At 34.1% G+C, this 26,465-nt stretch overlaps 1 protein-coding gene across 1 annotated transcript in view; it reads left to right on the top strand.

Moving 5' to 3' along the window:
* Window positions 1-26,465, top strand: part of LOC143254350 (neutral alpha-glucosidase AB-like) — a 60,655-nt gene that overhangs the window by 2,577 nt on the left and 31,613 nt on the right. Inside the window, 10 exon segments of the mRNA XM_076509406.1 lie at window positions 270-372; window positions 2,323-2,559; window positions 10,566-10,739; window positions 12,698-12,737; window positions 13,213-13,303; window positions 16,301-16,397; window positions 20,862-20,966; window positions 21,859-21,934; window positions 22,103-22,276; window positions 25,694-25,833. Of these exon segments, the coding sequence (XP_076365521.1) occupies window positions 272-372; window positions 2,323-2,559; window positions 10,566-10,739; window positions 12,698-12,737; window positions 13,213-13,303; window positions 16,301-16,397; window positions 20,862-20,966; window positions 21,859-21,934; window positions 22,103-22,276; window positions 25,694-25,833 (1,235 nt within the window). The 5' untranslated portion in view covers window positions 270-271.

Below are 26,465 nucleotides of genomic sequence, written 5' to 3'. Positions count from 1 at the left end.
TCATGTAAAATAATTTTGGAGAATACAAGTAGACCTTGTTTTTATAGACATAAATCACTTCAAATGTCCCATAGGACATACAACCCTTCTCTGTAAAAAAACATTTATGCTTATTAGGATTGAACATGTTTACATTTCTATAGAAGACTTGAATCAAATTGACTGCACATTTGAAAAGTTACTAAAGTAATGAATTAATCATATTTGAAATCTATAAATGTTTTGTGAAGATTCTTAACATTCTCTTTACTTTAACATTAATTTTACAGCAATGAAAATGTTACTGTTGCTTTCTGTACTTACTACACTGTCTCTTGTTGTGGGTGTAGACAGAGGAAACTTTAAAACATGTGACCAAAGTGGATTCTGCAGGTAAGTTGAAAAAATTTGTGGATTTACTGTGTATATATTCAAAAAAAATCTGAGTTTTGTCTTAAACTGACATTAATTCCCAAATCATTTTATTTCATTCAGAAATGTCAGTACTTTCCAGAACAGGACTTATTTTTAATATCCCAACTTTGTTTTAATTTTGTCATATTATTTAAAAAGATATTTTTATGCATTAACTTGTTGGCTCCCAAGCCTATTTTGCCAATACTTTGCAAGATCTCACTTGTCATTTTACACTTACTTTTATAGGAAGGGTATATGTAACTGTCATGGCCCTTTAAAATAAAAGTATAGTGCAACTCACTGGTGGGTTGTGTAGGAGCCAACATGTTAACATGCAGTTGAAGTTTCTCATAATTAGCACTGTCATTAACTTTATTAGTCGATGTACTTGATTATCTGATTCTTAAATACATTGATTAGTGTCACATGAAATAATTAATTATCAACTAATTTTTTTTATACTACTGGTTCTGATTATTTGAACTAGCTAGTAATTGAAATTGGTGTTACAATTATTCCAGCTATCCAATAATTTAAATATTGATATTATTATGAGTGTTAATTATAACATTTTATCTAATCTTAAGTTTGAGTTTAACCATTTAGTGTCACAACTCATGACAACTATTACTGAAAGAAAGTTGCGAGGCAACCATGAAGGGATGAATGACCTTTCACTTTAATTCTGTACTTATATTTGATTGGAAAATCTTTCTACTAGTGCTAAATCAGTTAACATTCAGATAGGGAGTTGAAGTTCTGTGGTTCACATCCCATTAGAAGTAAAAAATTAAATTGATCTCTGTACTTTGGGGCTGTGAGTGCATTACAAGAGTATGGTTAAAATTTCATTATTTGGTCAGACAAGAGTAGTCCATGAGTTGGTAGTGGGTGGTGTTTGACTACCTGCCTAATCTTGCTTAGATTATGGATGGCTATCTTAGGAACATTTTAGTTCGCACTAAATCCAGCAGAAAAAATTCAAATGCTCAAATGAAAAGTACTTGTAGAATATGAAGTGTAGTATAAAATGCATGTATGCAAGTCACATGTCTCTCTGTAATACCTAACCTTTTAATAACACAACTTTTTTCTTTAGTCTTATTTTAACCTATGAAAAATATTGTAAAATTATTTTCAAATATCTTTTTCAGTATTTTATGTAACCACTTTAATATGCAAATGAACATTTTTGCAGTTGCTACATTATACAGTACACATTTTTCTGTTTCTAGCAGTTCTTCAGTGAATAACTTCAACATATTTTAATTACATTTATTTCTTATCATTTATTTATTGTAGTCCCCCTGATAGGATAGCAGTAAGTCTATGGACTTACAATTCTAAAATCCAGTGTTTGATTCCCTGTAGTGGATGCTGCAGATGCCCTTGTGGCTTTGCTGTAATACAAACAAATTAATAATTTGATTTCATCTTCTCTCCTCATAAATTTAAAAATGTTGAAGTACGTGAAAAAACATAGATAATAAGAAATTACCCAGTCATTGATTTCCAACTGATATTTGTCATAATGAGTGAATTCATGATATTTGAAATACTCTAGGTCTTGGCAAATTTTTATTAAACAGAAAAGTGCACTCCTTATATATTCCATTATGTTTGTGATTTACCTTAAACATTGTAAACTTCAGGTTACACAACTAAAATGCACACCATGTAAAAAAAATTGCAGATTTTCTTGGAGCAAAATGGATGGAAATGACCATTCTTATTATTAAGATTATTGAGGGGATGCTCAAGAGGCAAGTGAAAGCCTTTGAAACTTAATATTTAAATGAATTAAATCTTATAAATACAACAGTCAACAAGTATATTATCCACTGTTTAACAGTGGAAACTTTGTTTTATTCTAATTCTAGCTATTATATAGTTATGTACAAATGAAATATTTTGCTTCCTGAATAGACGCAACAGAAACATGCAGCCAGGAGAATCCCCATACTATCTGCTTATGAATAATTTAAAGGTTTCACCAACAAAAATAGAAAGCCGTCTTGCTAATGCAAAAACAGGTGTTCTGTATACACTGGAAATCAGTGCCTTGATGGATGGAATGTTGCGAATGAAAATTAATGAAGCAACTCCGGTCAGGCAAAGGTTTGAGGCAACTGAAGCACTAAATGGAGAACCTAAAGAAACCAGGTGAAGTTTAATTATTAAATTAAATTTTGTTTAAAGGGAAGAAATATCTTAAATATCTTACCAGAAGTTGATGAAATTTGTTCATTTCTATAACATTGAGTTGCATACTTAGAAATAATGCTGCTTTAAGAGGAAATGAAAACCTAGTAAAAATATTGTGTTATGTATTTAAGAATGGTTGTCTGTAAGAGTCAGTATTTGAAGGTTAAAGGCATACATACTAATATTTTACATCCTAAATAATTAACATATTTTTAAGAAATTTTTCATGCTTTCTAGCAGCAGTGTTTTTTAAGGTCTATGTGTGAAGAAACCTTCTTGGTATTTATATTGGTCTCAGGTTTTCACTTTCATTATCTATCACCAATTTAAAACTTCATGAAATAACTAAATCCATTGAAATTTGTTTGGGCTAAAACATTTTTTAAAATGTATGTGTGTTTCATTTCGGTTGTGTACATTTATGTACAGTACTTATTATAGGATTTGTATTAGTTCTCAGAAATTTTGAATTTCTAGAAATTTGAAAATCAATATCTGAGCCCAGAAAGTTCTTGGGAAAATGGTAAGCAAGAGTATTGCATAACAAATCCCTCAATCCAGGTGTTTTTATTTTTAAGGAATTTAAAAATATCAATAAGTGAAATTTCTGTTTTTTGTCTAGATTTTAAACCTGTTTTTATGATCAGTGTTTGATAAGTGCACTTGCTCGGTCCCCACCTGAGAGGAAATTTTTTTACTGTCTAAGCATGCTTTGATACACTTGTATGAAACTGAATGTTCAGCATATCATTTTGTATTTTCAAAAATTCATTCCTATCAGTCACTAGTGAGGGTTTTATGTCCATGAAAATACTTCAGATAAAGCAGCATGGTGGTCCTTTGTTTTGTGGCATCATTCAGAAGGATGTCAAGTCAACTGCAGTCAGTCTCCCAGCCATTATTTTTTCCACCAAATTACACATGTAGGCTATAGCTTTGCAAAAATATAGACCTACAGTTACTTAATATATGTACTGAGAATATAATGTTACAATTAAATTCACTAATTGTAATATATTAAGAAGTAATTTAAATTTCTTGAATTAAGTTTCAAGGGAATTGTTTTTTGCTTCCTTGATTTACAGTGTGTAATCAATTCCATAAGCTTCAGTCATTTGTCATGTGGTTGTAGTTGCAATTCAATTTGCATCATTTAACTTTTTTGCTGTAATGCTGAAGATTTATAAAATAATTTATTCATTGAGTTGGGTGGTGGAGAAAGATTCATTCAAAAATTGTTCAATTTTATTATACTATTATGTAAGCCTACTCACTGATTTTGATTTATCTACTATGAAATGTGTATATTATCCTGGCTAATAAGGTTTTTATGTACTTGTCAAACCCTCCTAAACATCCTTCATTAATATGCTTTCTCAAAGCTGAATTTATAGATATTTATTTTCAGTCCTAACAATGTGTCTCAATAGTAATTGTGTGTAATACATTAAAGGCATCGTATAGTGATGTATTTTATTATTGGATGTATGTCATTCTGTTATTAAACTTCTTCACTATGATGTAGTTATAGATGGAGATATCAACATATAATTTTAGCTATTTTAGGTGTGGATTCCTGTATGTGGTGAGGGGAGTTCCCAGGGAAAGTCCTGTTCTTTCAGTTTACCACCTTGGGATCTAAACATACACCCACATGTTTGCCATGTGTTGTGACCCATGAAGAGGAGGAGAGGATCCTGATGGTTGAGGGGTCCAACCCTAACACACCATTTTGTCCTAGAATTCCTGTAGACAGGCAGCCTTGGGGTGGCTCCCTTGAGTCAATCGGCTGGTCCACTTGGGCTAGAGTCAACCAAGTACCAGTGTTAGAAGTTCTCAATGGGTGTTGTGGACATTGTGTCTGATGCTGGTGTTTGGGTATGGTGCTCATGAAACCCTGGCGTTGCTGCAATGTCCTTGCATGACATTGTAGTGCATCCCCTCGTAGGGCTCCATGGTGGGTGGGGTCAGTGGGTACTGAAATTTTTCCTTTTTCCTATGGATCCTCCAACACAAAATTTAAATAAAATAGTGAAAACAGTCAGTAGGTAAACGACCATGTCTTGAAGACTCTGAGCAGCAATCTTCAACATCTGTAACACCTGTACCCCATTTTCTTCTATTACATTCTCTTTCAGAAAAACCTTGAGGGCAAATTTCCCCTTTTTTATTCAGAAGGGACTAGAGGGACTTGCTGGCTCTCCAAAGTCAGTAAAGAAGCTTCAATCTAAAGACATATTGGTTGAAACATCCACATCCCAACACAGTGAACTCTTCTTGAATTCAAAGGCAATTAGGGATGTACCTATTTAGGTTACCCTCATGCTACTTTGAATTCATCACGAGGAGTTATTGTTGAGAGGGATTTGAAGAAAGTCCCCAAGTCAGAGATTCTTGCTGGTCTCCACTTAAGGAGTTTCTGCAGTGAGGCGCATCTTCACTCGCAAAGACGGAGTTATACTACTGACAAATATCCTCGTTTTGACATTTACATCACCACGTGCACCTGCCACCATCAAGGCAGGTTATCTAATTTGCAGGGTACGGTCGTACATTCCAAACCATCTTCGATGTTTCCAATGTCAGAGGTTCAGCCATTCAAGGACGTCCTGTCGTGGTTCCCTGACGTGCTCATTGTGGTGGCAAGGACCACGATGCCTATGAGTGTCACATGGACCCACATTGTGTCAACTGCAATGGTTCCCACCCTTCCTACTTTCGTTCTTGCCCAAAATGGTTGGAGGAAAGAGGTGCAGCGTTTGAAAATGACCCATAACATTAGTTATCCTGAAGCTCGGAAATTGCTGTCCAGCACTCCATCTCGGACATATGCTGCTGCACTTCGTTCCACAACTACAGTGGGAGTGCAGACAGATCTCTCTGTACCTCCAAGAGAATCATTTTCAAAACAGATGAAAAACCTTTTGACCTCCATGATTAAAAAGGTTGATGAATCGACTTCTACACCCATCTATGTTCCTCCCATACAATCCAACAAATCTCAAGATCCATATCCTTCGGTTTCAACTACAGGCATTTCTTCTGATACATCTTTTTCTCCAACCCCTCGATGCAAAACAATCATTAATTTGTGTACTCAGTCACTGGAATCCCCTTCCAACAACAAAGACCTGCCCAATCAACCCAGGGCAGGATCCAAGGAGGTCGATAGACCTCCTCTGAATAAGGACAGTAAGGAAAAAAGATGGTCATAAACAGAAGGGTTCTCCAGCCACTTCGCCTACCCATCATTAAAAATGGCCACCTTGATCCAATGGAACTGTCCAGGTTTACGTTCTAATTTGGATGATATCAAAACACTGATTGCTTCCTACCATCCTGTATGTCTTTCCTTACATGAAACATTTCTATAACCTGCTGATACAGTCACCATTCAGCAGTTTTCTCTGTACAGAAATGACAGGCAGTGTGATGGACGAGTACATGGAGGGGTGGCACTGTTGGTTGATCAGCATGTGTCCACCCTGTCTTTGTCACTCAACACACCCTTGGAGGCTGAAGCCACCCGTGTTTCCTTAGTTCATACCACCACTGTTTGTTCTCTGTACCTGTCCCCTGGAGAGACATATGATCAATCAGACCTCAATGCTCTTTTTGAACAGTTGTCGTCTCCCTTTCTATTCCTGGGGGACTTTAATGGACATCATCCCCTCTGGGGATGTACTGTTATTGATAGGAGGGGTCGCTCTGTAGAGCATATACTCTCTGATCACAATCTTTCTCTTTTCAATACTGGTTCTTCCACTTATTTTCATGTACCTAGTCAGTCCTTTACTGCTATTGATCTCTCGGTTTGCTCCCCTTTCCAACAGGCCTGTGCACATGCTGGGTGGGTAAGACATCAAAGCCAGAAGGAATCTTGGATTAAGTTCACAACTAGCATATCTTCTACCACCAGTTTTAATGTCATATGGGACAGGATTCGAAAGGTCAGTGGGCACTACAATTCTGTCCCCCTCTTCATCTTACTCTCTGATGGCCAAGAGGTAGCTGATGTATGGAGCTTTGCCGATACTCAAGGTGAAAGCTTTTGCCAGGTATCTAGCACTTCTGCTTGTTTCTCCACCTTCTTGGCCATCAAGACTCTGGCAGAGCGTTCACCTCTTTCCTTTCGTACTGCCTGTATTTTTTACTCTAATTGTCCCTTTACACTGGTGGAATTGAAAATGGCCCTTCATTGGTCTGGCAGTACATCTGTTGGATCTGATGATGTACACTATGACATGCTGCGCAATCTTTCTCCTGCTTCTTGATATTCTTCTAATTGTTTTTAACCGGATCTGGCAGGAGAATGTTTTTCCTGATGCCTGGTGCCAGGTTATTATCTTACCTTTCTCTAAACCTGGGAAAGATCCCAAGTTTCCTTCACACTACCGTCTAATTGCTTTGACGAGCTGTCTCTGTGAGAACTTAGAGAGGATGGTTAATGCTCATCTTGTTTGTTTCCTCGAATCAAACAACCTCCTCTCACCCACCCAATGTGGGCTCTGACAACAGCATTCCACCACTGAGCATCTTATTCGACTTGAAACATCAATCAGAGAAGCCTTTCTCAAATGCCAACATCTTGTTTCAATATTCTTTGACATTGAGAAGGCTTATGACACAACATGGAGGTATGGCATTTTGCGAGACCTCCATATGTATGGGTTACGTGGCCATTTACCCATGTTTATTAAAAATATTTTAATGGACTGGAGATTCCTTATTTTTATGGGTTTGACACTTTCCCATTCTTTTGTCCAGGAAGTTCGGGTCCCTCAGGGCTGTGTTTTGAGTCTCACACTTTTCAGTATAAAGATAAATGCTATCACTGAACAACTCCCTCTCACTGTTGCAACTGGGCTCTATGTTGACGACTTTCACATCTCGTGTCAGTCGTCAAGCATGAGATATATTGAGCAGCAACTACAAACTGCCCTCCATCGTGTACTGAAGTGGACTACGTCGAACGGCTTTAACTTTTTCTCTCTAAAACCATTTGCATGCACTTTTGCCACCAACAGGGTATCCACCCTGATCCTGAACTCTATCGGTGAAGTTTCACTGCTAGTGGTCCTTGAGACCAAGTTCTTGGGGCTTATCTTTGACCATAAGTTGACCTTTATATCACACTTGAAGCAGCTACGGGTCAAATGCTTAAGAGCACTGAACATCCTTCATGTCCTCACTACTGCCAGTTGGGGAGCGGATCGATGTTCTATGTTAAAGATATATTGTGCTCTTATTTGTTCAAAACTTGACTGTGGATCAATGGTCTATAGCTCTGCCAGACCCTCAGCCTTAAAGATGCTGGACCCCATTCATCATCAAGGACTTTGACTCTGCATTGGGGCTTTCTGCACCTCCCCAGTTCAGAGCTTATATGTGGAATCTCATGAACCTTCTCTGCACCTTCACTGCTTGCAACTGTCTTTACTGTATTCTTCGAAACTTTGCTCCTTACCAAAGCTGCAGAATCCACTGGTCAGCCCATCCCAGCATGGCTTATTACAGTCCCCAAATGTGATCTTGCTTTAAGCCATCTGAGAAAAGCAGATACTCCTGTTTGGAAGTACAGTCTTTTATTTACTGAACATCTTTCGAACAACCTTTTCATTCCAATTTATATGGATGGTTCCAAATCAGGTAACTCTGTGGGCTCTGCCATGGTCTGTTGCTGTTCGGTGGTTGCGTGCAGAATCCCCTCTACAGCTTCTGTGTTCACTGTTGAACTGTATGCCATTTCTCTTGCCCTGGATCATATTGAAGCTAAGCAGTACTCACTGCACTATTTATACTGATTGTCTTAGTTATCTACTGGCCTTGGAATGGCTTCACATTGGCTCACACCCTATTCTCGCTGATATTCAAAACCAACTGGCCCATTTCTCTTTAACATCTACTTCTATCCAGTTTTTCTGGATACCAGGCCACGTTGGTATCTGCAGCTAAATCTATCTGCTTTGGCATTATCATTACTGTGCCTATTCCGTACATGGACTATGGTCCTGTATTCAAGGCTTGGCTCTGTGCCAGCTGGCAGTCCACTTGGAGTGAGCAACATGACAACAAGCTTTTTTCAAATTAAACCCTATATTGGGCTTTGGCTGTCTAGCTTCTGTAAGGTTCAGAAGGAGGAAGTTGTTCTAACTAGACTACACATTGGTCACAGTTTTTAACTCATCGTTTTCTTTTATCTGGAACTGTTGCACCAGTGTGTAGTTTGTGTAACACTCAAATCACTATCAGCCACATTTTACTTTCTTGCCATCATTACAACTCTCAAAGACACAACTATTTTAAACATGTTCTGTCCCAAGGTTTGTCCATAACATTAGACAGACAGTGTTATTGGTGACGGTGACACTGTCCACCTTGATAAAGTTTTTAGTTTTTTAATGGCCATTAACCTTTTTAATGTCATTTATGTGTTTGATATTTATTCATTACACCTTTTTAATTGTGGTTCCCTTTTAAGAGTCTCAATCTCTAATTCAATTTGAAATTGAAAAATGACCATAACATTAAATAACTCGACACCAGGACTGGAAAGGCCAACTTCAGGTGACTAACACTGCTGTTTGAACTACCCGTTAGTTGTCCTGGTGAGTTATTACAATTTTGATGCATGTCTTTTAACACTTTTATAACTTTACTTTTTGCTACTGGCCTTAATGACACATAACCTGGACCCAGGACTGGAAAGGCCAACTTCAGGTGACTGACAGTGGTTCTTGTACTTACCTGTTAGCATTCCTGGTGGGTTATGATCATTATTATTATGCTACAGAAAGTTTTTTACAACTTCTCCTACTCTGCTTTTTCTCTTAACATTGTAGACTGTGTCAACATTGGTGTTATGCTTTTTCTGTTTTGTTTTACCTTTATTTCCTTTTATGTATTTTACTACATTTAATTTATTTTTAGCTTTTTACCGGATGTTTGGTGCAAATAGCCTAGCTGCTTTGTGCCATAAAACACTAAATCAACCAGCCAACCAACCTATGACCCAGCATGGCCATGTGGTTAAGGCACTTGACTATATGGCGAAAGCACATGCAGATATATACGTATTGGCTAGGCCAAGCAAACTAGATTAGCAACTTCTTACTCAAGTTTTCAAAATAAATTATGGGTTGATGGTTATTATTCATTATATTTTGCCAGCTTTAAGCTCAAATTTGCTAATTTTTATGAAATTCACCTATATTGAAGAGCTTCTAGTATCACATGATTAACTTAACCAATTAGCATGGGTAATAAATAATGTTTGATACAGCTGTACAGAGTGGTGCAAGTGGTAACAAACAAACTGTTAATCTAGTTTCATGGTGCTACTATAAAGAAATTGCTGACTGTTTCAGAGGAAAAACTACCAACATGTATTTTAAAGAATCTAGTGGGTTCTGTAAAGTGTAGGTCTGTTCCATATAATAGGGTTATAATCCTAAATCTGATATTGGTTACTATCAAGCATCAGTACTGTGATTTGTTGGTGTATATTGAGAAAGTCATGATATTTAATCAAAAACACCTTAGTTGTGAAAAAAAGGTGCAGCCAAGAAAGAATTGAGTGTGTGACTTAAAGAAATGAAATCAAAATTGGTGGCCAAACTGGCAACTACATTTGTTGCATTGATAAGAATTTTACAACAAGTATGAATTAGTTAGCCAGGCTGCATTTTTTGTTAAACTTTGGGCATGATGAAATAAGCTACATTTCTTTGTTAATATAACAGAATGATACTAACAGTTTAAGATTGCATGATGTGTGAATGTGAACAGCATAATGTGGAGAGTGAATTCATGAAACAAAAACTGCTGTTTGGGGCTTTAGGTATATTAAATTGTTTAAAAGTATCTTAGAACAGTTTTAGACATCTGCTTTATGAAATCAAGTAACATTTGACAGAAGAGTACCTTTAAAAAAAATCATAACATATTATTACTGTTCTTTTCAGTTTAAAGCTTGTTTCTCAGAACTCTGAAGGTTTGACAATAGAGTTTGGAAAACACAAAGCAATTATTCATGCTAATCCCTTTCGTTTGGATGTTTACTCTGGAGACCAGCATGTTATTAGTGCCAATACTAGGGGTTTGATGAAATTTGAACATTACAGGACAAAAGAGCAGCAGTAAGTACTTCTTTGGTCAGATTGTTTGTTTTTAATGGTGTCAGGACAGTCATTATTCATTTTGCATGTATTGTTACAGGTAGTAAATATTTGTATTTAAGTTACACAAACACGTTTAATAAAGTTTTCAGTCAAAAACTGACCTAAATTTAGGGGAAAAATGTCAAACCAAAAAAAACTGTATTGGAGGTGCCAGACTGTGTAACTGTAATCCAAGAAAACAATCTTAAAAACTTACTTCTGATTAACAAAAATGCATTCTTGTAAATGAAATCTGTGAAATGCTTCCATTTGGATTCACAGTCAAATAAAGTAAATTATATTAACTGGAAGCAAAGAAATGATGCTGAAAGTGGAGAAGGAATAGTAGTAGGGAAGGACAAATACCCTGAGATTAGAAGAAAGCAAGGTATATGATATTCATTCTGGAGAAGATGGGAAGGTTGAAGCCTTTAAAACATATGTCTGCAGACTTGCAACACTAAAAACCGGGTTTCGATACTTGTGGTGGGCAGAGCACAGATAGCCCATTGTGTAGCTTTGTGCTTAATTCAAAATCAACAACAGCCTTTAAAACAATTCCTGCTATATACATATGTATCTTTTTTTACACTTCATGGCTTTCAAATGTGAAAAAAAGATTCTGAATAGTATAGTCAAGTAGTTTGTCTTTCAATTGGTACCTTCTGGGACAATATTTCAAAATTTGGAGGACCAAGAAAGTGCTTTTGGTAGATATTTACATGACTAACCTGTGACTTCCTAATTACATCACACAATAACAAGAGGTTTAGACATGTTAACTGAAATAGATAAAAAACGTCAGCTGAAGTTTCAAGTCTCAACTCCAGTGCTGTTTTAAGACTATCCGAACTTCCTTTCTAAATTGATTATGAAAACTATATTATGTTCAGAAAAAATTGGGGGAATTCACAAACACTCATCTTTTTGTTTGGAGCTCAATTAAATCAACCAAAAGTTAAAAATGCTTTTTAAAACAAATGTAAGTACAAAATTAACTTTTTCATTGAATGTATTAAAACTTCTAAATATTTTAAACAAGGTAATGTTTACAATTTTTAGAATTTTTATTTTTCAATGGTGTAATTTTGTCCTTAAAGATGGTGATGGTTTTTGTTATTAAACAAAGTTACATAAAGGACTGTCCTGTGCTCAGCCCACTAGGGGTATCAAAACTCGATTCCTAACAGAATAAGTCCATAGGCATACTTTTGTGCCACTTTTTTCTTTTTCACAGATTGAGTAGTATTCATGTCACTTATAAATCCAGTGACACTACATAGTTAAAGTGGACCAATTATGACTATTTCATTAATAGCACTGTTTATTTCAAAACTTCTTAAGAAGCAAAGAAATTTCAACATCTGACATAGTATTTATAACTTGTAATTACATTTGAAGAAAAAATAAATAAATCCTTAGGTCATTGCACTTGTTAATCAAAACAAGTTTTTGACCTTTTGCCAACATTGTATTTGAATATGAAATCTTGAATGTTTTTAATTATTGTATTTTTATTTCTTTTAAAGTTTCATTTTACATTTGTTCATGTATTTCTAAATTTACCAAGATTTTCATGAGTTATTTTCCTGATATAAATATATAAGATATTTTGACTTACTTGTAGGTTTTTAAATGTGATTAAACAGATGACCAAGCTAAAACCAGAATCATAAATAATTTTACTCTTGTGTTTTGGGAATTTAAATGATTTACATTTGTATATTGTTTTGTGGCTAATAGATGGAGCCCTGTTAAGTTAACATATAAATTGTTAGCACTATTTATAATACTTAAACCTTGACAAACTGAGTCGATATTCTTGAGCTGTATAAAACTAGAACAAAAATTAAATGCCTTTTTCTAATGTTTCCAAAGTTATTACTGGTTTAAAATCACATTAATACTTAAATAATTTGATTTCTTTCTTTTTATAGAAAACCAGAGAATCAAGAACAAGAAGCTCCTGCAAATCAGGTTGATATGTTCATATAATTCTTAGATTTTGTGTAATCAACATTCTGTGCTTTGTTTTTATAGCATGTTGGTAATCTTTTTTGAAATCAAAGAACATTATCTTTATTCTGAGACTTATCATTAACTTTTGTGGATAAAAAACTCAAAAGTACATCATTTTAAGGTATGTTATCAAATATGTGGTAAAAATAATGTTATTGTGTCTTAACTACTAAAACGTCTAAAATTCTGAATGTAAAAGTTTTTATTTATTAGGTTTCTCAGAGTCTGTTAGATGCTTTGGTTTTCACTAGTTTGGTTCTGTCAAACAAATTGAAAGAGATGAATTATTTAAGTCAGTGATTTATTTGAGCTTGTAAATTTGCTAATTTGGATTTAATGTCTATATTCGAGGAAAAAAAATACATAAAGGAGTGTATGCTTGAAATAAGAGAAAAGGATAATATTCTGATCAGATAGTGTTTGTTCTCTCCAGGTGGGAGAAGAAAAGCCTGCTGCTGAAGTAGAAGACATGGATGGAGCATGGGAAGAACACTTTAAAAGTCATGCAGACTCCAAGCCATTTGGTAGGATTTTATAATATTGTTGAAGTTTTATGTTTAAAAAGAATTTATCTGTAATCTAAATTAATTTCAATATATTCTTCAACAGTAGATTTCATTGGGATCCATATGAATTCAATCTACTTTCTAACTACAACTTTGTGAACTGTTGTCAGGTGTCATATGACCAGGCAAAGTTTCCTTTAAACATCAAATTCTAAATGCTTATTTCATGTTCCACACACACTAACACTGAATAACTTTTGTTTTCAGCTCAGTTGGTCACATAACTTGCTTTTAGTGTTTTGCATTCAAAATGTTAGTTATTCAAGTTCATATGGATAAGCCCTTAGCTAGTAATATATATTTTAGTGTATGTTTTTAGTTCTTAACATTTTTAAAAATCCTAAATTTTTCCCCTATTGTTACATAGTAACACATTTTCTCTAAGCATCTCCTCTCTATCTACCACCCCTTCAAAATGTACAAAATTAAACATAAATTGCTCCCTATCATAATTATTCAAACAAACCATAATGTGTATAGTCTTAAATTTTGTTTCTTACAGATCTATAAATAGAAAATTGGACCCCTTCCACACCTACCTGTCATATCCTCTTTCAGGTTTTGTTAATACTTCTCTTTTGCAATTCATTAAATATTATCCTATAACCAATAGAAAGTCAAGATTTACATCTATCAAATGATGTATAACTAGTTTCTAAACCAATAAGCATCAGTTTCATTCAGAGTACATGTTTCATTCCTATGGGAAAGTTAACAACTAATTTTGGTGAATTTGTAATGGCTTTTGTCTCATATTTAGCAAAACATGATTTTTGACAGTTAGGGGAAATTGTCTGCTTTTAGCATGTTGTTAGCCTGTTTTTGGTGCATTATTTAATGCACTATAATCATAAGTATAAAATATCTTGGAGTAAGCATAATAGACAGCAAGAAAAAAGAAGGTTGAGTAAGTAATTTATTTCTTGTTTTTTTATGTATATTTGTATTTATTATTATAGATGTAACCCAGTAAAAATAGGGAGCTTTTCAGGTTAGTTAAGATTAAATTATGTAAAGTAAATGTTAATAATGTTTCCTGATGCATGCACACAAGCTGCACATGCCATGGGTGACTTACAACTTATTAATGTGCAGATAGTAATCACACACATTAAAAGAGTAATAAAACATTTAATTAGAAATAGATGTTTACTGTTATGAGTTGAAACTGGGAAATGAAGATAAATTATGCTATTTTGTTGTCTGGAATGACTACATATTATAACACATACAAATGTTTAGTCTTAGTAGCTTAATTCTCATAATAGTATATATTTATTATATTGACATTCCAGTCATATCTGGCTAAGATTACAGAACTTGCATTGATGTGATGCACATATTATGATATTCAATAATATAAAACTGATGTTTAGTCTTTACAAAGTGACCATGTCTTGGCTGTAATTTAGTGAATTAGTATTTTGTAATATGCAGTCACATTTCAGTTATATATTATATATGTATATGGATTATTACTATTTAGAAAAGTTATTAAACTTCTTAATGTAGAACAGTAAATAAATTATAAAGAACAATTAAATCTTCTAGCTATGAGAACTTTTGTACTCATTTGCTGGGTGCCATAGGTTTCTAAGCCTTTTCAAATTTCACATGTGAGGATATGAATCAAAATATGCTTTTAGGTTTTGCATATGTATACAGCTTAACCAAAAAATCTAACTATTATGTCAATACCATAGAATCTCACTATAATTTATCAAGCTTAGTAACCAAGCTGCACTTAGGCCTAAAAAAACATTAAACTTCTAGCAGACTAAAGACCTTGAAATATTAGTTCAAAAATATGGTAGTCTTTTAACAAATTAAAATGGCTGAAAAACCTGGTGACATTCTAAGCTATCATGTATTGAAATAAGTATATATACATAGAAGGGACTGTTTCCAAAAATGGAAAGTGGTGAATGGAGCCACTATATTTGATTCAGTACATGAGGCATATCTCAGCAAAATAAAGACACAAGGTTCTTATTTTATATTCTAGCTTGTCAATGTTGGTAATTTTAAATTCATAATTCATACAAAACTATAGACTTAGAATTGTGGCATTGCAGATATCCAATTTGAACCAGTGCTACATTAAACATACTATGGGACTCAAAATTTGATATTTAGATATGTTGTTTTAATTTTCTTTTAAAATAAGAAATTTACTCTCATATATAAAAAAATTTAAATTATAATTTACAATTTGATACCAAACTTATTCAACTACCATGTTGTGAATCTATGTGAATAAAATTTTGATTGCAAGTCAACAAACTTGAAGTCCTGGCCTTTGCTTCATAGCCAATTGCAAAAAGTTTAAAGTTATAATGAAAATTATTGTTTTACATCATTTTTATTTATATTGAAAGCTATAAAAGGCAAAAATATAAATTACTCTATGATGTAATATATTGACCACTATCAGTGGTATAAAAAGACGTCTAACGTGATGGTCAGGACTTTGCAAGTTTAACATGAAGGACAGGAAATAAGACAATAGTGCAGACCTTTATTTTTGTTGGTGCCTTTCACTCAACATTAATTAGATTTTGCTGTATTCTTGAAATACCTTAAACCTGTTCCATATTTATTACTTTATTGTGAAACCATGGAAATAATACTAAAATCAAATTATTTTGTCAACATTTGCCTTATATTAATTTCCACACAGTTGTAACATGGATGTCCAACTTTATATACTGTCAACTTCATTAATAAAACTAAGCCTATCATTAGGAATTGCATTAACTTAGTCATTGTTAAATATCCAGTTTTTGCTTTTTTTCACAAAAGTAGAAATTTGATCATAATATTTTTCAAACAATTTTAGTAGTAGAAGGGAGATATAAAAATGTTTATTATTAAAACTGAATACAATTTTTTTGAGTAAAATCAACTTTGATAGTTTTCCTTGTGTAACTATATCATACTTTAATAATGTTGCAGGTCCATCCTCAGTTGGAATGGACTTTTCTTTTGTTGGATTCAAACATGTTTATGGAATTCCTGAGCATGCTGATGCATTATCTTTAAAACAAACAAAGTAAGTTATTTAAAATGAATATTACCATCAAATATTCAGTAATAGTCATTTTAAGAAATGGGTGTATAAAATGTCCTTGGCTGTCATTTCACATGCATATTTAGCATGCAATGTACATGTGTATGTACATTGTTCAAGTTAAAAAACTATTAAAGTAAAATGTATGAGCAACTTCCTAAAAATTGTGTTCACAATAAAAGTTGCTGCATATGAGACAGTTGTGTTAATTAAGAAAGGAATGATTCATATGGAAAATGTGGTCAGGGTTTTTGTGACAGATTTCTTGTACTCTTCAGTGTTTTTAACTTAGACTTCTTTCAGCATATAAATATGGTGGGAAATCAGAAATCTGTTATTGTGGGAGTACAGACAGATCTGTGTACCTCTGGCAGTGTCGTTTTCAAACCACGTGAAATGTCTTTTGCCCTCCATGGTTAAAGTTTACTAGTCAGTGTCAACACCCATCTCTGTCCCTGCCATTCCTTCCAGTGGCTCTCCAGATCCATTTCCTTTGGTTCTGAATACAGGTGTTTCCTCAGGTCCATCTTCTTCTCCAGCCCTGAGTTGTAGAGCAATTATTTGTTCACACCCTCAGTTACTTTAATCTTCTTGTAACGACAGAGACCTGCCCACTCAACCTAAGTCAGGATCCATACAGGTCGATAGACTTCTTTCAAATACAGGAAAAAAAGGTATCTCAGAATTGCTGGTATAGGTATAAATACTTTTATTGATAAGGAAAGAACAGTGTTTCAACCTTCCTAGGCCATCTTCAGGTTAAGAAAGAATTTGAATGTGATCGTTGACAGACGCATGTTTTCGGGACGAGAGTATAAATGGGTATGGGAATGTATGGGGTGTTGCAGGTGGATGGTAGGTTATTAATTAGTATAGGTATAAAGGTGTTCCTTTATATTAGTTTAATTTTGGTTTTAGTTGTTGTATAAGTAGGGCTTCTTTAATTTTGGTTTTGTTTATATTTATGTTCAATAATCACAACTACCTACAAATAAATGACCTAAGTATAGGAAATCCTGTGCCACCAGTTCTAGGCAACATTTTTATGAACAGATTGAATCTCAAGCAATCAATTCAACCTTACACCAACCACTATATTAGTACAGGTATGTTGATGATACAATTGCAGGATTTGCATTTACAGAATGCATTTAGTTTTTTCAATCACGTTAACTTGATACACCACAACATTAAGTTCCCTCGTGAACATGAAAAAACTAACATCTTGATGATGAAAACCCACTTGAAGTAAAAATGTATCTCAGAATGGCTGGTATGGGTATTAACACTTTTATTGATAAGCAGAGAATAATGTTTCAATCTTCCGAGGTCATCTTCAGGTTAAGAAAAAAAGTTTACAAGTGAACGTTGCTGGATGCATCTTAGGACGAGAGTATAGACGGATGTGGAATTGTAGGGGATGTTGCAGTTGGATGTTAGGTTACTAATTATTATAGGTGTAAAGGTGTCCCTTTATATTGGTTTTAGTTGCTGTATACTTATGTTTGTTTATATTTGTTTCCCTGCTTAGTATCTGGATGTTCTCTATGGTTATGTTGTGTTTATTTGATTTTCAAAAACATGTGAAGGTGTTTTTTTTTGTTATTTGAATCTAGTTTCCATTTTTCTGCTTGTTTTTCCAGTATAGAAGTGGCAATTGTTCCATTGTATTTTATAAATTATAGGAAAAACTAACCAAATAGCATTTCTTAACCTTAAGATCACCAGAATTGATACACAATTCAAAATAGAAATCTGCAGAAAAAATCACCCATACTGGATTATTCATTTCCTGGGACTCAGCACATGAAATGAAACAAAAACTCAACATATTAATAAAAAATAAACATAGCTAGAAAACTATGCTCACCTGATAAAATTAATGATGAAATCAACAAAATAAAACACTTCATCAACATCAACAAATTTTCTCAAAAATCATGGGAAAAATTATACGCACACATTTAGACCAACAACAAACAAACAATAAGTCCCAAGACACAACAAACTACAAAACCTTATACTGCTGCATACCATATGTTTTTGAAATCAGTAAAAACATAACCAACATTTGGAAAAAACAACAAAACAGCATTCCAGTACACACCAAATTTATTCAGAAACCAGGTACAAAACTGAAGTCCATACAATGTAAAAACTACACTGACAAACATAACACCAACTTAATTTGTAAAATACAATGCAACAACTGCCAATCGATGTTCTATGCTAAAGATGTATCGTGCTCTTATTTGGTCGAAACTCGGCTATGGATCACTGGTCTATGGCTCTGCCAGAACCTCGGTCTTAAAGATGTTTGATCCCATTCATCATCAAGGACTTTGGCTCTGCACTGGGACTTGCTGCACTTTCCCAGTTTAGAGCTTGTACATAGTCTGAACCTTCTTTGCACTTTCACCATTTGCAGCTGTCTTTACTCCATGCTTTGAAACTTCATTCCTTACCAAAGCATTCCACCTGGGGTTGTGTTTCCCTTCGTCGGTGGGCCATACTCTTTTAGAACAGATGATCTGCCATTGCTCCTTTTGGTGTTTCATATCCAGGTGCAGTTGGATGAATTGGGTCTGTCCTTGGATAACATTGGTGTATCCACTGGTCAGTCCATTCCACCATGACTCCTTATAGTCCCCAAATGTGACCTATCTTTAAGTCATCTGAGAAAAGCACACTCTCAATTGGAAATACTGTCTATTTGTTGAAGTCTTTCAAACCATCCTTCCATTTCTATTTATACAGATGGTTTGAAATGAGGTGACTGTGTGGGCTCTACCATGGTTTGTTGTGGTTCAGTGGTTGTGTACAGAATCCCTTCTACAGCTTCTGTGTTCACTGCTGAATTATATGCCATTTCTCTTGCCCTGGATCACATAGAAACAAAGCAGTACTCAAACTGCCCTATTTATACTGACTCACTTTGTTCTCTTCTGGCCCTGGAATTGCTTCATGTTAGTTCACACCCTGTTCTCACCAATATTCAAAACCAACTGGCCCATTTCTCTTTAACATCTACTTCTATCCAGTTTTTCTGGATACCAGGTCATGTTGGTATCACTGCTGTCTGTTCCATATGTATTGTTTGTGTAACACTCGGGTCACAATAAGCCATATTTCACTGTCTTGCTGTTATGACTCTCAATGATGGCACCATTTTAAACATGTTCTGTCCTAAGGTTTTGTCCATAATGTTAAACAGTGTTATTGGTGATGGTGACACTGTCTACCTTGGAAATGTTTTTAGTTTCTTAAAGGCCATTAATCGTTTTAATGATATCATTGTAGTAAAGAGCATTACATTTAAATGTTGGTGTGTTGATATCAAAATAGTTATTATAACTAAATGTTAAAATAGAAAATATAGTTAGAGGGGAATTTATACATCAAGAAAATGTATATTTTTGACTTTGTTAAACAGAAATTTCAGGTTATTAAACTTATACAAAATATAAATCCTTATACAACTGTGAATGAATGTGATTTGCAAGAAGAGGTATTACTTCTTTAAGAAATTGCAATTTCATATGACCCACCTTATTTCACCTTAGGAAAATTCTGCAGGAACTTACTTGTTGTTGAAAGAAACTTGGGAATTTTGCAATACTTGTATAAAATGTGGTTATAAAGCACAACTCTTTTATGTTTAAATTATGATTTTAGATTTTCTGTAGCACAGTTAACTGAAAACCTTGCTGGTAATACCTCAGTAAAGTTTTTCTCCTACACCAAAGCCATGAAAAAACAAACTTTTTTTTAGGTTTAAAATTTTGTAGTAGGAGAATGATGTACTTTATTTTTAACATTTAGACCAGTGGCTCCCAACCTTTTTTGTGCCTAAAATTTTTTGTTCTTGCACCCCTCACAGTAATTATCTATTTAAGAATAAAGGTGAAGGTGGCCAAAACAAATTTTTATAATTAATTTTTAATTATATATAAACAAAAACAAAACATTTGGAAAAGAAAAAAATATTACAACAAACTAAAAGTTGCATAAACTGAAATGTTATCTCACACCCTGGTTGGAAACCACTGATTTAGACTATTCAAAACATACTTCCCAAAATTTAGGATTTTCCAAAATTCATAAAAACCATGTACTTGTTAAAATTATGATTGTGATTGTTATACAATAATGTTAATAATTGATTCTTGCATATAACTATCCTTTTTATAAAGTTAAAGGCTAGAATTTATTACTAGAATATCTGTTTTACACTTTTAAAGAAATGACAGATTTGAAGAATTTCTGTCCAGTAGTATAATAATTGAAGTGTATATGGAGTGTACATGTGGAGCTCTTTTTAATCTATTTTTATCATAAATCTGGGTAATGTGAAATGATTATCCATTTTAATGACAATTAGTATTAAAATTAGTAGTTTTTGTTGTTGTTTTTGTAATGGTAATACTATTTTCCTTTCATCTTTAGAGGATCCACAGATCCATATCGACTTTACAACCTGGATGTATTTCAGTTTGAGGTTAATAATCCTATGGCTCTTTATGGATCAATACCATTTATGGTTGCTCACAGGTATATTTATCAGTTTTAACCCACAACATTTTATTTAGCATTTTAGTATTTTCTTTTTCTGAAATTCAATTGTTACTAAACTATTTTGTGTTTTTGAGAAGAAAAAATATTAAGATATCTATTTACAGAATTATGTAGTAAATGCTAAATAGTGTGTGACTTCTATAATGTTTTTTAGTATTTCATCTCTTACATTCTAATGAGAAAAAATGCTAACCACCATGAACAAGCTTAAAATAGAGTTAAGTGTTACATATTTTGAAGTTTAATATGCACATACCTATCCATGTACATATTTATCATATTTGTGATTGTATTACTTTCTTCAATAGCATTTTCTTTAAAATATGACTAATTCCCATTACAAAAGTTTCTAATAATATTCTTAAGTAGATTTTCAATACTACCTCATGAGATTTTTTTGTTTTTATCTTAGATTCAGAACATTAATTGTACTTGTGACTAGGGCCCAGCATGGCCAGGTGGGTTATGGGGTCTAACTCATAATCTGAAGGTTACGAGTTTGAATCCCTGTCACACCAAACATACTCGCCCTTTCAGCTGTGGGGGCATTATAATGTGTTGGTCAATCTCACTATTAGTTGGTAAAAGAGTAGCCCAAAAGTTGGTAGTGGGTGGTGATGACTAGCTGACTTCCCTCTAGTCTTACACTGCTAAATTAGGCACAGCTAGTGCAGATAGCCCTTGTGTAGCTTTGCACGAAATTCAAAAAACAAAAACTTTTGACAAGAAGTTTGAGTTTATTTTTATTAGGTTTGTATTAATCTCATGTCCTTCTATGAGTTTGTTTTTATCTTTGATTCACCAATTTATATCTGGCTGTGTATACATATATTTATTTATTGTTAAAACGTTTTTTCTGTGGTTGTAGTGATAAAAGAACAGTAGGACTTCTCTGGCTGAATGCAGCTGAAACATGGATTGACATAGAACCTGCTACTCAACAGGTATAGTTAATTTATCACTAAGTTATTATCACCCAGATATAAAATTGGTTTTAAAAATTTAATTGATCCTTTAATTAAATCAAGATTAATTCTGTTTTCATTTTATTAAATTAAAGCAAAAAGGAGTTACCAGAAGGAAACTTGTTGTGCATATTCCTGTCATTACAGAGTGTTGTTTCATCTATTGTTGACTTTGTGAAGGGCAGTACTCAGTTGCCACAGACTGATACCCACTGGTTCTCTGAAAGTGGAATCATTGATGTCTTCTTTCTCCCAGGACCAGATCCAAAAGATGTGATGAAACAGAATGCTATTTTATCAGGAACTACGCCACTGCCTCCAGTAAGATTATATTTTTGAAGTTATGAGTTATTCATAGAACTTTCATTCATGCATTAGGCCTACAAGGTAAATTATGTTAACGCAATATTATTTATCCCATTACTGCAAAGTTTTTTTTGCTGGATATATAATTAAGATGACATAATCCAAAAATATTTTAAGTTACATGTAATATTTACATATGTTATAGGCCACGTAGTTGAAATAATGCAAGTAAACACACACGCACATTCCATTTTCGGCCCACGCCAAGCTTGCCCAAAACATTTTACCCACACCTGTTGCTCAGTCTACAACCCCACTAAAATCTGCTGTGAACATTCTCATTTTTCTTGTTTTTTGTGTTTTTTGTTGTTGTTTTTCTAAATGTTCTGATTAAATAAGCCACCATGGGGTCAAAGAAGGATAATGAAAGCAGCAAACCAAAGTTGTTAGAGCCACAATAGAGGTGAAAAAAGATCTCATAGCGAAGTATCAGAGTGGTGTTGGCGTGTCTGATCTTGCTACACAGTTTGGTATGGCGAAGCCTACAGTCTGCACCATACTGAAAAATAGAGATCATCAAAAGAGCTGATGTTGCAAAAGGAGTGACAGTGCTTATGAAACAAAGATCACAAACAATGGAAGAGGTAGAAAACTGTTGTTGATTTGGGTAAACGAAAAACAGCTGGTGATAGCATTTCTGAGACCATCATTTGTGAGAAAGCAAAGCAGTTGCATGCTGACCTCCTGAAAAACATCTCTGGAAGGAGTGCTGATACAAGTGATGCCTTTGAGGCTAGTAGGGAGTGGTTTGAAAAATTTAGGAAGAGAAGTGGCATACATATAGTGTGGTGAGACATGGGGAGGGTGCCAGTTCTAACAAAGACACTGCTGATAAATTTGTTAGGGAATTTAAGAACTATGTAGAAGCTGAGGGTTTTATTCCCCAACAAGTGTTCAGCTGTGATGAGACAGGCCTCTTTTGGAAAAAAATGCCAAAGAGGACCTACATCACCAAGGAGGAGAATTCACTGCTAGGACACAAGCCAATGAAGAACAGGCTAACTCTATTGTTATGTAGTAATGCAAGTGGGACTGAAAACTTAATTAAGCCTTTGCTTGTGTACCATTCTGAGAATCTGAGGGTTTTTAAGAAAAATGTCCTGAGAAGTAAACCAAATGTCATGTGGAGGGCTAATAGTAAAGCATGGGTAGCCAGGCAATTTTTTATGGAGTGGGTCCATGAAGTATTTGCCCCAAGTGTAAAGAATTACCTCACGGAAAAACAGTTGCCACCCACCTGCTTGCCCACCAGGCTTGGAGGACAGGTTGGTAGAGGAGTACAGTTTCATTATGGTGAAGCTCTTGCCCCCTAACAACACTCCTCTCATTCAACCCATGGACCAGCAGGTCATATTGAACTTTAAGAAACTCTACACCAAAGCACTGTTTAAATGTGCTTTGAAGTGACATCTGACACAGAGTTAACCCTCAGAGAGTATCTGGAAAAATCACTTTAGTATCCTCCATTGCTTGAAGATTACAGAGAAAGCCTAAAGGGAAGTGTCTTTTGAGGACCATGAACTCAGCTTGGAGGAAATTATGGCCAGACTCAGTAGCAGATAGACTTTGAAGGCTTTGAAGCTGAGCCTGTTGTCGAGAATATTGTCTCACTAGACAAATGTATGGGCTTGAATGTGAGTGGTGATGATGTGGAGGAGTTGGTGGAAGACCACAACACTGAGCTCACCACAGAAGAACCCCAAGACCTTCAGAAGGAGCAGCAACAGAAGGCAACTGAGGAAGTGTCTTCAGATGAGGATGGAAGGGAGGATGTTCCTAGTTCACTAATCAAGGAAATGTGTGGAAAATGGGGAGTTACAAAGTTTTGTGGAAAAATTTCACCCTGACAAAGCTGTAGCAAATCGCAGCATAAACCTTTTCAATGACAATGCCATTTCTTACTTCAGAAACATTTTAAAATGCAGGCAGAAACAAACCTCATTAGACAAGTTTTTAGTGAGAAATAGATCCAGTAAGTCTCAAGCAGGTTATAACAGTGCAAAGAGACAAAAAGAGAAAGAACCTCAGAAGGAGAGTTACCTGACATTTTTATGGAAGGTGACTCTCCTTCCAAACAATAACTCTCCTACTCGCCACGTTCCTCACGACCTTTCACTTACGCCATCAGCTCTCCTTAGCACAGGTAAAGTGCAGTTAAATTTTCATTTATTGTTTTTGTATTGTGTTTATAGTTTTTGTGGTTGACTTTATGCATGTAAGTATTATACAGATATAAATAAGCAATATTTTTACTTAAAATGCTTCATAATGCATAATTTTTGGAGTTCTGTAATGGATTAAGTTCAAGAACTGAGGTATCACTGTATTTTGAGTTATGAAGCTTTGTAATGTTTTTAATGTTTGTTTTTTATCTTTTATTGCCAAAACGTTAATTGGGAAGTAAAACCACTAAGCAAATACTGAAATGATTAATTGTGCACCTAATATAATACTTCTGGATTTAAGCCACTTAGTCAATTTTTGCATAATACTTTCCGTTGCTTACCATAGTGGTGTTGGAAATATTGATACAGTTGAAATACCACTTTTTTTTCCTGAGTAAGTTTAACAGTTGCTTATATCATGTCTTCATAGGCAATTTTAGATAAGGTTTTAAAAAATTCTGTCTATTTGAAATGTTTTTAAACTTTTCATTGCCATCAGATTATTTTTTAGTGTTTAGTCACCAGCATATGAACTAGTGAGAGACAGTGAAAACAAAATAACTATTGTAAGTTCAGAAAGAAAATGTAAACACTTTGGAAAAATCACTTCATATTTTAAATTGATTTATTCAAGCTATGATTACAGTTACTTTCTTGTAGCTAGTATCTTTTGATTTCATATTTACAGATGTTGGAATGCCGTGACTTCAGTTGTTTGTTTTTAAATGTTTTATCTGATGCAAGCTAACAGATGATAAATGAAAAATGTTTTCCTTTTAAAGAAAGTTTCAGACATTTTGTGTAGATTTTGATTAGCTTCCTACAGACTATCCCTGGTTATTGTGTAATTTTGGACTCTTCTGAAATCATCAGAGTATGAAACATCATCCCCGTAATCACAGACCAGATATAGGAGTGAGTCGTAGGAAGCTGTTCAAAGTAATAAGTTTTCTTTTCTTTTTTAATATTGTTCCCATATATGCTACAGGATTTTTTAAACACAGTTTTAAACATTCCATTTATACAATCAACAGATGTGCTAGACTGAGAAAAATATTTATTTCTAAAAGGAAGTAGTCTGGTGTCAACAAGATGATCTGTTTGAGGTACAATATTTTTGTTGTGTCCCATAATTTTATTTCCAATTAAGTTTAACAGTAGTTTGTATCATGTTTTATGTACTAAAATCTGTCTTGTTTTTCTGTAGTACTTTTCCATTGCTTATCACCAATGTCGTTGGAATTATAATGACCAGGAAGATGTCAGAAACGTTGATGCTAATTTTGATGATCATGACATACCCTATGATGTAATTTGGTTAGATATTGAACATACAGATGGGAAAAAGTGAGTTTTTGTCATATTGTACAATATTGTAACTGTTAGTTTAATGCAAAGTAATGCCTACAAAGAGAAAGCTATTCTAGGACATGTTCTAATTTTAAAGAAATATTTGAAAGTTTGTATAATTATAAATTTTAATTGCCCTCTGATCCTTTTTGTAATAAGCTTTTGTTGCAAGCTTTCAGTAAGGATTAAGTCTTCTCTAAGACAAATAAATCAGAATTAAGTATTTTCAAAAACTAAAACTTTGTTTATAATTATATGGTATCAGTGTTGACTGCTCCAAGTGCAAAGTGATTTTCATGTTAATACTGAAACTACTTTTCCTTCATCTGAAAATTTTCAAATCCCATTTGCAGAACTTGTAAAACCTTGTATATTTTTTTATTTTTTGTATTATAAACTGTTTGGTTTGATTTAAATTATTTCATGACCACCATAACAGAAAAATTAGAAAAAAATCTAAACTAACCCTTTTATTTCCACTGGAGTGACTGCTGAGTATAACAGGAAACCAAAATTTAGTCATCAGTAGCTTAAAACTTGTAACCATATACATCTCAGCAAACACAGTTCATGTTACTTTATGGAGTTATGTAACATATGAGCTACTTCTGAGCATACCTCAAAGAAAT

Source organism: Tachypleus tridentatus, chromosome 1 (assembly GCF_004210375.1).
Source record: "Tachypleus tridentatus isolate NWPU-2018 chromosome 1, ASM421037v1, whole genome shotgun sequence".
Lineage (NCBI taxonomy): Eukaryota > Metazoa > Arthropoda > Merostomata > Xiphosura > Limulidae > Tachypleus > Tachypleus tridentatus.
This window is presented reverse-complemented; position numbering and strand designations above follow the sequence as displayed.